This window comes from Cetorhinus maximus, chromosome 21 (assembly GCF_964194155.1).
Source record: "Cetorhinus maximus chromosome 21, sCetMax3.hap1.1, whole genome shotgun sequence".
Classification (NCBI taxonomy): Eukaryota; Metazoa; Chordata; class Chondrichthyes; order Lamniformes; family Cetorhinidae; genus Cetorhinus; species Cetorhinus maximus.
In genome coordinates, this window is record NC_135899.1 from 85,156,390 (window position 1) to 85,169,965 (window position 13,576).

The 13,576-nt window shown below is 47.0% G+C and overlaps 1 protein-coding gene across 4 annotated transcripts in view; it reads right to left on the minus strand.

Annotated features, from left to right (window-relative positions):
* Nucleotides 1-13,576, minus strand: part of ptprub (protein tyrosine phosphatase receptor type Ub) — a 769,916-nt gene that overhangs the window by 40,328 nt on the left and 716,012 nt on the right. For all 4 annotated transcript variants that reach the window (XM_078567333.1, XM_078567337.1, XM_078567336.1 and 1 more), the window contains exon 23: nucleotides 12,555-12,690. In XM_078567333.1, the coding sequence (XP_078423459.1) occupies nucleotides 12,555-12,690 (136 nt within the window). The remainder of the gene's footprint in view (nucleotides 1-12,554; nucleotides 12,691-13,576) is intronic.

Here is a 13,576-nt window from a genome sequence, read left to right on the forward strand (position 1 = left end):
ACATCCATGCTTTCTTCAGACCAACAAGACCCAGCTTATACTCATTCTCTTTGCTAATTCACCACCCACCCCACCCCACAAACTGCTGCTACATGTTTCTCCCTTCTTCTCCCCTTCTGAAACTCCCAATGTGCACCCCCACCCCCCCACTTCAGATTCCACCTGTTTTCCCTTGTGGTCCCATAATTATTGCTCCCAATGGGCTGTTCTGTAGATGTTGATGAGAAGAAACCAGCTCCCAAGAAGGGAGCCAAGAAAGCCTTAAAGAAGCCGGCAGCAAAGGGCTGCAAGAAACAGTGAAGGTTGGCGAAGGAGAGTCACTTCATCTACATCTACAAAGTTATGAAGCAGGTTCACCCTGAAACCGGCAACTCCTCCAAGGCCATGAGCATCATGAACTCGTCCGTGAACGATATTTTCGAGCGCATCACGGGTGTGGCTTCCCGCCTGTCCCATTACAACAAGCGCAGCATCATCAGCTCCCGGGAGATCCAGACCGTCATGCACCTGTTGCTGCCCGGGGAACTGGCCAAGCACGCTGTGTCAGAAGCGACAAAGACAATGACCAAGTACACCAGCTCCAACCCCTGCCCCCAAGTACTGCTCCCATCTTCTAATCCCTCTGTCTTCCAAAGGCTGCTCCAAGATTACTCTGTCCATCCCCACACCACTCTGCCCAAGCACTGCTCCTAGCTACTATACTCCTCACATCTCAGATGCCAGTGGTGGATGCTTCCCTCTCTTCGTTTCTGAGAGGCAAAGAGGTCCCTGTTCCTTTCTCCTCCTTTCTCAATTCTCCTAAAAACTGCTGGTTCCCCTCTTTCAGGATCACCATTCACTAAATTTTTACCAATGTTGTTAACAACACACTAAATCATGGACAGGAATCCATGACTTTTCCACAATTCCTAGATAAATGAGAATATAAGAAATAAGATCAGTGGTAAACCATTCGACCCCTCGAGCCTGCTCCATCATTCAATACGATCATGGCTGATCTTCTACCTCAACTCCACTCTGCTGCCCGCTCCTGATCTCCTTCAATTCCAGAGAGATCAAAATCTGTCTAATTCAGCCTTGAATATACTCAACGACGAAGCATCCACAACCCGCTGGAAGAGTGAATTCCAAAGATTCACAACCCCTTGAGTGAAGAAATTTTTCCTAATCTCAGTCCTAATTGATTGACCCCTGATCCTGAGACTGTACTGCACATTCTAGGTTCCCCAGCGAGGGGACAACCTCTCCCTGTTAAGCTCCTTCAGGATCATACAGTGTACAGTGCAGTCAATCATAGTAGGAGCATGAGCAGTGGGATTGCAGCTTGGGGGAGGGGTCTGCCCTGTGATTGCAGAACAATTGGAAAATAGGGCTGACTGTGGTGATCTAGGCCAGGTAGAGGTGGGAATGCTACATTTGGTCACAGTGTCCCTGGACTAAGTGGGTGGAACCAAAGTCAGGCAGGACTCCTAACTAAAATAAAAACAGAAAATTCTGGAAAAAACTCAGCAGGTCTGACAGCATCTGTGGAGAGAGAAACAGAGTCAATGTTTCGAGTCCATATAACCCTCCTTCAGAGCTAAAGAGTAGAATTGTGATGAAATTTATACTGTTTAAGGGGAGTGGAGCAGGTGAAGCTGGATAGAAGGCCAGCAATAGGTGAGGGGTAAGGAAAAAAAGACAAAGGGAGTGTTAATGGTAGTGGTAAGGGCTAAAGACGGTGCTGATAGTGGCATAATGATAAGAAAGCAGAATGTATTAATAGCAGAACAAGGGTGAGCACTCTGTGTAAGAACAACATGGAACAAGTAACAGATGGTCCTTTTGGGGGTGGAGTGGGGTGGGGGGAGGGGGGTGGTGGTTGGGGAAAAAGGTTAGAAAAAGGGATATAAGGGGGGAGAAAGGGGGTATAAAAAGGGGATAAAACAATAAATAAATCAAAATAAAAATAAGTAGATAAAAAATAAAATAAATTTTAAAAAAGGGATAAGAAAGGGGTGAAAGGGTGTAGTCAGGGGACTTCTGGCTATACTGGATATAGTTATTCATTGTCTGTCCAAACTCACATATAGGCAGAATGGCTGATTGAGAGAGCTACAAGCCAACTCTTGGTGCTTACAGAGCTCGCCAATGAATCTGCACCTCAAGGAGAGGAGAAAGCAGATCAAATGCATACAGATTTCAGCAGCAACAATACGAGGAAAACATCAGAGGAACTTTAATGACCAGTTGAAAATGACAGCAGATGGAAAAGAAAAGCCAGCAACTCCTGGCTATTGTGAAGTTTGCTTTTGAACTGCACCTTATGATGTAACTGTGATAATCATGAAGCTAGAGAAAACTTCCCTTCCTGTTAACTCTCTAATTTTAGCTTTTTCATGAAGTATTAGACAACTTATCCATCACACTGTAGGCTCATATTGCCAAATAGCAGCATATTACTTCTATAACCTAGATTTTAACTGCCCGTGAGGGAGTGGACTGAGCTGGGTTAAACCGTTCAACCTCTTGCAGCTCAAGGTACCTTATTTGCATATGCAAGATGTTAACAGGTGTGGGAAAAGGACGCCTATTTTCATTCCTTTCCCAACAGTGGTGGGCCGCTCACTTTTAACCAGAAATGCATGCACGTTTCTTGCCTGTCACATTGGAGGCTTAGCAGAAGAGTTAGCACCTAAAAAACGGGAGATACATGGACCAAATCGAAGATCAATTCCTAAGTGCCTTTTTCCACGCAATTCAAACACAGGTTTCGATGCATGAGTACTTATCACCAATTCTCTGCCACTTCCTTTAACTTCTCTTTTCAAACAATGCCAGACTTACATTACATAGAATGTGGAGCACAGGAAAAGGCAATTCGGCCCAGTTTACCTGTGCTGGCATTTATATTCTGTTAAAACCGGGATGGGAGGAGTGCGCAGTTTGACTAGCCCCACTATTCCACAGGTTGCACCATTAGTTTAAAAGTTTGATTCACTCATCAAAATGGCCAGTTGTTTACCTTCGCTACTGTTACCCAGGATAAGAGACTTTGAACCAGGCTTCTTTTAATAAACAGCAAGCTTATTAGTTTATTATAAAACCAGTCTTGTTGAATAGAAAGGCAAAGCTAATAACGTACAGCATGAAATATGAAAGTATACCAACTCCTCTTGCGGAATACCCTAAGTCTCTCTCACTCACATACACACACACCCCCAAAAAAAAATAGGAAATTCTGCCAAAGGTTAAAGTCAATGACTGGGATTTCCAGTGCCCGCCAGCGACGGGCGTGTTCGGTGGTGTGAGCGGACAATATCGGTTTCACGACGGTGTGAACCCAGTTTGCAATTGTCCGGTGGACCGCGTTTCCTGCCATTGGACATCGAGAAACTCATTGCAATAAATCTGTATATCAATCATTATTAGTCCAGCCCGCCGGAATCATCCCCCTGTCCCTGCTGGATTGTCCGTCCACCTCGGCACTGATGTGTTTCACAACAGCATATAAAAGGCGTGCACTTGGCAGGCTGCACTTTGAGGGGAACTCAGAGGTGAGTGCACAGCATCAGTGTGGAATTCAAGCTTGAGGCGCATTGAGGGGGGGTGGTCAAGGGCTGCCTTGTGGTCGAGGCAACTTGTGGGGGTGGCAAGGGCAGCCCTGCCATTGAAGTGACTTATTGGGGTGGGGGGGGTGGGGTGGGGGCAAGGGCAGCCCTGCTTTTGAAATGAGATGTGGGGTGGGAGGAGGGAGCAGCAAGGGCTGCCTTGTGGTTGAATATAGCGCACAAGCATTCGGGTTGAGAGGAGTGGGGGGGCGGGGGGGGGGGGGGGAGGTGGTGGTGATGGGGTGGGCAAGGGAAGCGGCTATGCATTAGGCATACCTTATATAAAATGACCATTCCTCTGCAATTGAGACGGTTCAAGCGCAGCCATTGATATGACTGGAGCTGGGTTTCTAGCTTATCTGCCCACTCAAGCAAAGCAGAGGCATCAAAGTGCCACCAAGTGCTCCAAAGATTTTTACCTCCCCACCCTCGGCAAACATTGCAAAGTCATAAGCGTTTTAGTGGACTGCAGAACATTTGTAAGACTGAACATGTTGTACAATCTCCTCGCTAAAGCTGGCCATACAGCAGTCACTGCTGGAGGGGCTCACAGATCCTTGTAACGTCAGCATCCCAGTTTGGACCAGTCTCTCCTAACAGCGCAGCCTTGCAGCGCAGGTTAGGAGAGTGCCTGCGCCTGAGCTGAGAGCACAGCATGCAGTCAATGGGCAAGGCTGCAGCCAATCGGTCGGGTGGAGTGGGGCGAAGGTGGGTAGGGTCTCGGGTAGCCATGCAGCTCCAACAACACTCAAGAAGCTTGAAACCATCTCGGACAAAGCAGCACGCTTGATCGGCACCCCTTCCGTAAACATTCATTCCCTACACCACTGATGCACAACGGTAGCAGTGTGTATCATCTACAAAATGCACTGCAGGAATTCGCCAAGCCTGCCTAGACAGCACCTTCCAAACCCACGGCCACTACCATCTAGAAGGGCAAGAGCATGAGACACATAGGAACACCACCCCTTGCAAGTTCTCCTCCAAGCCACTCACCATCCAGACTTGGAAATATATCACCATTCCTTCACTGTCGCGGAGTCAAAATCTTGGAATTCCCTCTCTAACAGCACTGTGGGTGCACCTACACCACATGGACTGCAGCGATTCAAGCAAGCAGCTTACCACCACCTTCTCAAGGGCAATCAGGGATGGGCAATAAATGCTGGCCTAGCCAGCGATGGCCACATCCCATAAATGAATAAAATAAAAACGTAGATCATCTTAGGAGTAGCTTATACTCACCTTCAGCTGTGGCCTGCCACTGGACAGCAAAAAGGCTGTTGTCTTCCTTCTTCTTATCAACCAAAACCAAAAACCAACTTTTAAGCACAGTTTTTCAAGGTATTTTTTTTCACAGAGCCATAAACTACCATGTGACCCCTTTTGCACACAGTCCACTGGGGTCAAGAGGATTCCAGCTTCTTTACATCTGCTTAATTACCTTTTCTTGTAAATGGATGTCTTTTCCAAGAAAATCAATCTGAGTTCTTGCTTTAAGTCTTTAAGGAACAATGTCGTTTAAAACACAAATTCTTCCAGAATGTTCTTAGTCCTTGAAGATGAAACATTTTCTGTGATTGAAACATCCATCACAATTCTGCACGAGTCTCCACCTGTTCCATCTATCCCGTCTCAGCTTTTCAGCATATCTTTCTATTCCCTTTTCTTTCATGTACTCATCAGGTTTCCAATCGTAAGAAGGCTTACTATGTGATGTGAATATCCCTGAAACTGCTTCAATTATGGTGGGCCAGAGGTTCGAAGGCAACAGGCAGTTATTTCACTGCCATAATATCACATTAGAAGCAGAGAATTCAGAAAGGCATTACAGACAGGAGAGAGTGAGTCAAACTGCACTGATTTCCTCTTACCATCTTTCCGTAAGCAGAAGGTGTATTGAATTAATTTTTTTTTAAAGAATAGGTGTCGTGTGTTCCCAATCCCTTTCTCTTTATGATCTAACTTTACTAATAACCCACAGCAAATTTGAGTTAGGATTAACTCAGAAGGTTAGTTTATTTTACTCATTCAGAAACCATGAAAAAGAAGTGTTAGCAATGTCCCACTCTGCACACACACAGTAAAGGAGTGTGGGGCAGGGGGTGGGTGGGAATAGAAAAAGGGAATTTTACAATACAAGGTACAAGGACCATAGAAAAATGAACATTGGTTTATGTGAGTTCCAGAGTTCAAAGTCAGAGTCCAATGAGGAATTCTTTAGTGTAGGCATTCACGTTCAGCTGGGAAGTTGTAGTATTCACTTTTCAGTTGGTGCTGATCACACAAGATGAACTAGGTACGCAGAGATTGAATCAGTTTTGTAGGCGATTATATGAAATCTTCCAGCAGAGCCAGGATAGATGGGCAAGTTGGTGTTGAACTTGGAGGAACCTGCTTCTTGGCTCACCAGTTCAATGTTAAAACAGCAGACTGGCTGTGAAACCAAAGATGTAATTCAAAACTGTTCAAGAGGCCAGAGGCTAAGGTCATGTGACATGTCCTATTACTAGTTAATTGCAGCTTAACAATCAGTTTCTATGCTTCTGGCCAGAATTCCATTTTTTTCTCCCTAGGAGAGAGATGAGGTGGTTAATAGCATCTCTTCCAGTATAATGAGTTTGATCTCCCCCTTTTCTGATAGTTCAGGATGGGAGAGCCAGTTCATCTACCTCCTCTGCTTTTGTTGTTTACAAGGGGTTTGCACAATGAAGTGTGAAATTCCAGAAGCTGAGAAAAGATTTTTTTTGTTCTTGAAAGTCTTGGGGATAGCTCCCAGACAAAGGGCCACCCCAGTGGTCAGCTGACCTGTAGCACCCATTGTTTGTTTGTTTAGCAGAAAAGTCCATTTAAAAAAATAGCAATAAGGATGAAGTTTTCGAACATATAGTGTTGGGTTTCTTTTTATCTCACAGGAACCCAACAAAGGCAATATATGGAAACTTTTCCAAACAATTACACAAAAGTTTCAACCTCACCTTCTGGCAAGTATGAAACAGAAACAAAGAAAATTTCTGCATGATGGCACGGATATTGAGTAACTTCACAAGGATGGCAGTGAGTCAGAATTTAATGGCCAAGCTGAATGTGAGCCTCCCCCATTTCCAGCTGAGGTACAGTGAGCCATTCATCAGATAGCTAGCCATAAGGCCACGAGCCCAGACGATATAATGGCAAAATTACTTAAGATGGGAGGAGAATCGATAGTGGACAGGATGGATAGGCCTGAATTTTACACACATGTGCACGTGCAGTCTGCGGGCATGGAAGCAGCCGCAATTGCCGCTTCCGCCCGTGATCATCAGAAGAACGCGATTTCATGCTGGTCGGCCAAATAAGGGCCGGCCAGCATGAAATGCGCCCCCACATTGGGGAAGGGCTGCAGGCAGGAATGTGGTGGGCACTGGGTCCAATGAGGGCCCAGCAGAGTGTTTTTAAATGGCTGAGGCAGCACCCTGAAGGCTGCCAGAGTTCCACAGGAGGCATGGAGGAGGGGGGGCTGTCCGAATCCGAGCTGGAAGTATGATGTCAGCACCTGCTCAACATGCGAGGCAGGAGGGCAATGCAGTTGGGCACTCTGCCCCCCGCTTCTTGGATGAGTGCTTGTACACTCTCGTGGAGGCAGCGGGTGCCAGGCGTGACATCCTGATGCCACGGGATGGCAAGCGGGGGCCACCCCACCAAACAAAGAATGTAGAGGTGGCAGCCCAGGTCAGTGGGAATGATGTGGTGTGCCACAGCTGGATTCCATGCCAAAAAAGGTTTAATTATCTTCTGCGCGCGGGAAAGGTGAATACCAATTTGGCATAGTACTGTGTGGAGAAATCTTGAAGGGTGGCAGTCCCTCTTGGCACTGAAGGGTGTAAGGCTCAGAGTAACAGAAGCACATATACCTGTACCTGCTTAAGGCTGGGAGATCAGACCGGTAGCCCTGGATGCATATAACGGTGAGGTGTACAAAAATGATGGACACTTCAACCAGCTTCCTGGGGCGGGGCTGGAGGGTGGGGTGTGGGGGGAGGTGAGCATGGTATGGTATTGAAGATAGTGAGTAGACTAATGAATGGACCTTTGTCCGTACAGAAGAGAAGCCATAATGCCACTGAGCACACAAGAATGGGTGGTGTGGTGGCCAATCTGCTCATCCTGAGCAAATATGAGATGGATGCCCTAGACCCTGACTGCGAGCACGCACCAAGGTCATTAGGTCGCAGACAGGCAGGCATTTCGGATGAAGGTAAGAGGACAGATGCAGGACAGGTGGAGACTGCAAACACTGTCAGGTCCTCTCATCTCAGGAATCACCAGTGATGAAGCAATTATGATGGCACCATGATGCTACTGTCCATAGCCTCACTAGGCCGCCTAGCATGCACATTCAATATATGATGATTACACCGCTGACATATTGGGCTGTAACTTCCGACTAGCTTGGGAAAGTGCTAGCCCACAGAAATGAGAAGGAATAAATGCACAGTTATCTGGTCTTGAAAACTGCGTTGCCACTTCCATTCGCTGGAGCTGCATCAAGAGAATCCTCACAGGCCCCAACAAAATCTGGCTTTAACAAATTCAAGGAGGCCACGCCCCCTTTTTACAGCACTTGCTGCCATAAAAGAGTTAAGTTTAAAGGGCCAGGGAAATTGACAGGCCAGGGGAAGGTAAGTATCTAAAGTAAGTAAATAGGATTTGGTTGTTGGATATGTCCGGAATTTGAGGATGGTGTGTGTGTGTGTGTGTGTGTGTGTGCGCGCGTGCGTCCAAAGGTCCGGGGAGAGGATGTGTGTCCGGAGGTCGGGGGGAGAGGGGACGTGTGTGGGTGTGTGTGTCCGGAGGTTGGGGGGGGTGGGGGGGGTTTGTCTGGAGGTCGGTTGGGGGGGTTGGAGGGGGGGGGGAGAGTTGTGTGGAGGTCAGGGTGTCAGAGGCCTGGGGGTGGTGGGAGGGGGGTGTATGTTTGGAGGTTGGGGAGGGAGGTGTGTCCGAAGTCGGGGGGGGGGGTGGGGGGGAGTGGGGCCGTTTGGAGGTTGGGGTGGGTATGGAAGTCTGGAAGTCAGGTGGGTGGGGGGGTGATGGTGGAGGTCGGGTGGGGTTGTTTGGAGGTCGGTGGGGGGGGCGTAGGTTGGGGTCCGGAGGTCGGGGGGGTCCGGAAGTCGGGGTCCGATGTTGGGTGGGGGATCCAATATTGATGGTGGGAAGGGGCTGCTGAAGTCAGTGGGGGAGGGGAGGTGGGGTTGTTGGTGGGAGATTGGGGAAGGGGGGTTGGGGGAGTCCCATGGGGTCAGTCTGGGTCTTTACAATAGTTACCCAGAAGTTAGAAGAGGTTTTAATTCTCCTAACATTTTCAGGGTAACTATTGGTAAACCTCCAGCAGGAACATTGAAATTTGCGATTTAAATCGCCTTTTCAGATAGTTCCCCATGCAGTGCAATTATCCAGAGGAAGTTAGCGCTTCTGGGCAATTGCTGTGCAAACCCTTGCCTGGGAACTTGCCAGAGGGATTCCCCAGCGCATCTTTGGGGAACCCCCCCACCAAATTGCTGGATCTCCAGCAATCCAAATGCTGGAGAGCACGGAAGTTATGGGCCACAGTGTTCCTCCCTCAGATACGCCATTGTCCAGAGGCGCATGGGACCGCGAGGACCTTCAATTGACACCAGAGGCAGAGCCACACACAGGTCCCCTGTGTCACACCCTCTCTCACTACCAGGCACCAGCTCAGATACAAGGACATTGGTGGGCTATATTTTGTTGGCTCAGATGATTGTGCACTATAGGGAGGTCACAGCAAGCTTGCATGATGAGCTGGCAGAGGCAGAGAGTGCCCATGGTGGCAGCTGCTGGAGAACAAGATGAGGCTGAGTCCGAGGCAGATGATGAGCCTCTGGATCATCCATCAAGCGGCAGATGCTGGATGTCCAGCAAAATGTATGGAGAGACCTGGCGAAAATCCTTGAGGGCTTGTGTGCTATGGTCTCTGTCATGGAGGAGTCCTTGAGGAGCTTGAGTACTGCATTAACCCTGAGCACTGAGCACACAGCCTCAACCATTGAGAGTGTGGCAACTCTCATGGTGAGGCAGCTCCAGCAACAGAATCAGGGGTTCCAGGGTTTGCGCTCAGACCTGCAATCCCACACACCGGCAGATGGATGAGGCACCTAATCTCTCTGCTAGCTGCCCATCCAAGAGTGGTGAGCAGGGAAGTACAGACGTGCCTCACACTGGCGGACGAGCTGCCTGTCGTCTCCGGGCACTCCTCTCACAGCGCTCTGGATGAGGGTGGCAGCTCTTTTGCCCCTCTGCCAGTACTGTGGCATCTTTTAAGGCCGCGATGACTAATGAGTGCCCAGCCATGTCGCTGGTGGTTGCATCCCCCCAGGCGAAGCCTGCTTAGGCCCCATCGGCCAGAGGACAACCGCCGAGGTCATCAGGGCCGACAGGACAGCATAGTCAACAATCTGTCTCCAATGCTGCTGCCAGCAAGGTGGTTGGGGGGGGGGGGGGGGGGGGCTGGGGGGGGAGCGTGGGGTGGTAGAGAAACCAAGTCGCAAGCATAAGTTTAAGGCACCATGAGCACAGGTTGAGGCCATCATGAGTGAGATTCTTTCATTTCATCAGTGTTATGTCTTTTGTGTGACAGTAACAACAAAATTATGTTATGTGGCTTTTTTGCAACTCTAAAGATATAAATCTAGATTTTGTTTCAATGCCCTGAGTGTCCTTCATGTTTTCCATGCGAATGCGTGATGACATCGGGGTGTGCGCCCGACATCTTCTCGCAATATCTTACGTTCTTCTGGGTCGGGAGCGTGCCTGCTACTAGCACGTAAAATTCTGGCCAATATGTGTGGCACTGTGGGAGACTGGTGATTGCTGGAGGACTGATTCTACCTTTATCCCTCTTCCAAAGAAAGATGACCCGAAACATTGCACAAATTATAGAACAATTGCTTTGATCTCCCATGCTAGTAAAATCTTGCTTAGGATCACCCTGGAATGGATCTGGGAAAAGACAGAGAGTCCGATGAGCAAGCCAGATTTCAATGCGGAAGAGGAACCAGAGATCAAGTTACTAATATTCGAATCACAAAGTCCAAGAACATCAGCAGCCAATATACATGTGCTTCATTGATTTTGAGGAAGTATTCAATTCGGTCTCACATGAGAAACTCTGGTTGACAATGTTAGGCATATGATACCCACCACATTTAATCAACTTGCTAGCCACGCTTTATCGTGAGCAATGATCTAGAGTCAGAGTTGCCAGTACCCTCTCAGAATGGTTCAGAGTCAAAATGGGTGTTAGGCAGGAGTGTTTATTCAACATCCTAGCATAAATGGTTATGAGAAAGACACTTGGTGGATACAAAGGTGGAATACCAATTGGCGGGCGGCAAGTTTTGAATCTTCAATACGCTGATGATATTATTCTGCTCGCTAATTTAGTGGAGGAGTTACAGGAGTTGATGGGTCATCTTGATCAAGTTAACCAGAAATACAGTCTCCTGATCAAAGGTGATGGGGATGGGTGGTAAAGACCTGCAAGATTCTGATTAACAGAGATCAGCCTGAACAGGTTAATGCCTTCCGCTATCTTGGGTCATTCATCATGGAAGATGCAGAGTCTACCAGAGAAATTTGGGCTAGACTTAACAAGGGTCATGGCGTTATGAACTCATTTTAAAAAGGTATGAAGAAGCTACAGCATCTCGATTAAAACAAAAATTCATCTTCTGAAAGCCCTTCTGCGGCCAGTGACAATGTATGGCTGCAAAGGTTGGACCACCAAGAAGAGGCTTGAATAAGAGCATTTGAAATGAAAGGACTCAGATGGATATTACGTGTGTCATGGACGGACAAGTGGACAAATGAGTGGGTGCCCAAGAAAGCTGGTGTTAAGAGAAACATGTTTGAGGCAATGATATCAAGGAAGCTCATGTATTTTGGACATGTGATATGAACAGGAGGGGAGTGTTTGGAAAAAGAGGTAATGCAAGGCAAAATACCTGGAAAATATGCACAAGGAAGACCCAATATGGCATGGATGGATAATATCAGAACGTGGACTGGCCTCTCTATGGGACAGGCAGTGAGGCAGCAGAGAATTGAAATCAGTGGAGAAAAATTGTTCCTAGTACGGCCAACCCTCGGAACGAGGACAGATGAAAGACAAGACAAGACCATCACGTCACATGTGACAAAGTTTAATTCCAGTGTGACATTTACAAAATTTCAGACAGTTTAATCCCAAATACACCGCTGGACTGGATTTTGGTCATACATGACGGTGCCAAACCAAAATGGATTCTGGTCAAAGAAAATTGGCCCTCGAGCCTCACCAGGATACTCGGTGGGACTTGCTGGTGATGGTCCCACCTCCACAGGTAGCTTTGCCCAAGTGAAGTAATAAATCTCAGGCCTCTTGCCCCACTGACAGCTAGGCCTCAGTTAATTCCCAAGAGGAGAAAGCGGATTAATGGTGGGCGGAGCGGGGGTGGGGATCGATTCCTATGAAGTCAGAGGAGCACCCCTGGGACCTCCTGACATGGGAATACTTTCTTTAAACTGAGTTTTTGTTAGTGGGCGCACAGCCCGACATAGGCCTGAAGCCTGCACTGCTCATTGGTAACAGGTTTTTTGTTGGGATACTGCAGCGGGTGTTAGGCTCTTGATTTACTGTTTAAAGGACACCCAAAAAAAAAGGCCCCATGAATTTAGCACTGGGGCCAATGCCTGTCCAGATTGGATGCAGACAGTCCAACTATAGCGTGCTTTGTGCACATTTTATGCCCCAAAGAATGGGTGCAACACATACCAATTTCTACCTGCCTATGTTTACAATGTTCATAACACAAATGAGAGATAAATATTCCAAATTTCCTCACCTCCCCACATCGCTTCATTTGCCAGGTTAATCAATGTACTAAATGCTTGGGGAGGAGGTTTCATGCAGGCTTTAACCCTTACCTCAGTCTGAATCATGTTAATTCTCCGTGAGTGCAGAGTCTTCACACAGTTGTAAACATCAACAACCCCTTCACACTCTGCCATGTCCAACATCACGTCCAAAATGATGTAGCATCCAGTTCTCCCTGCACAAGTGCTGCAGTGCCCCAAACAAAAAGCAGATATTAAAACTTCTTGAGCAGTAAACTGGCATGTGGTACAGTACTTAACAATCTATTAATACTACCAACATGACATAATTAAGTGTGCCAGTGATTGAATTATTCATTGCACAGAGATTAAATTTGTGAAATATAAACATTTTATCAGCTTGTTAATAAAGTGTCTGCCATTAAATGCTCCGAGATTTTGTAAGCACGCTTATTTACTGCATTGTGGTGATGAACTTGCAATATTGGAATAAAATGGATATTAGTGATCATAGTGAACAAAATGCTGGTGAATGTTTTCTCTGGTACGGTGTTAATTACTTATTTTAATAGTGCTGCATTTATAGAACACAACCGTCACAAGCAATGATGATTCTGCAATTCCCCACTCCAAATCTGCCAATTGATAATAATGTTGCCTGATGTGTGGCCAGCAGAAAATCAACCCTGCTCGGGAAACAAAAGATAGGATTGAATTGGTTGCTAAATTGGCTTTATAAACTGCGTAATACTGTGGGTGGCTCCTGATGCACAAGTCTGGCACAGCAGGTGGTAGCACCTCACGAAATATGCCAGATTCACCAACACCACCCAGAAAAATTATGGGCCCTCCAAGCCACTGTCTTTAGTGACTTTGATAAGTTTACTTTGGGGGCTGTGTGAGGGATTCAGGAGCACTGACATGAGACTAGAATAGCACAAAAGTCAGCTTTAGAAAGGGACTGGAGAATGGTAGTATATAATTTTTTAAAATATGTGTAAGCATGGTTTAAAGGGAGTTAATTGAAAGGAATACTAGGATATATAGTCAGAATAGTAAAGTATAAATCTCCAATGGCTATTCTGATATTGTAACATATACTGGTTAGGCAA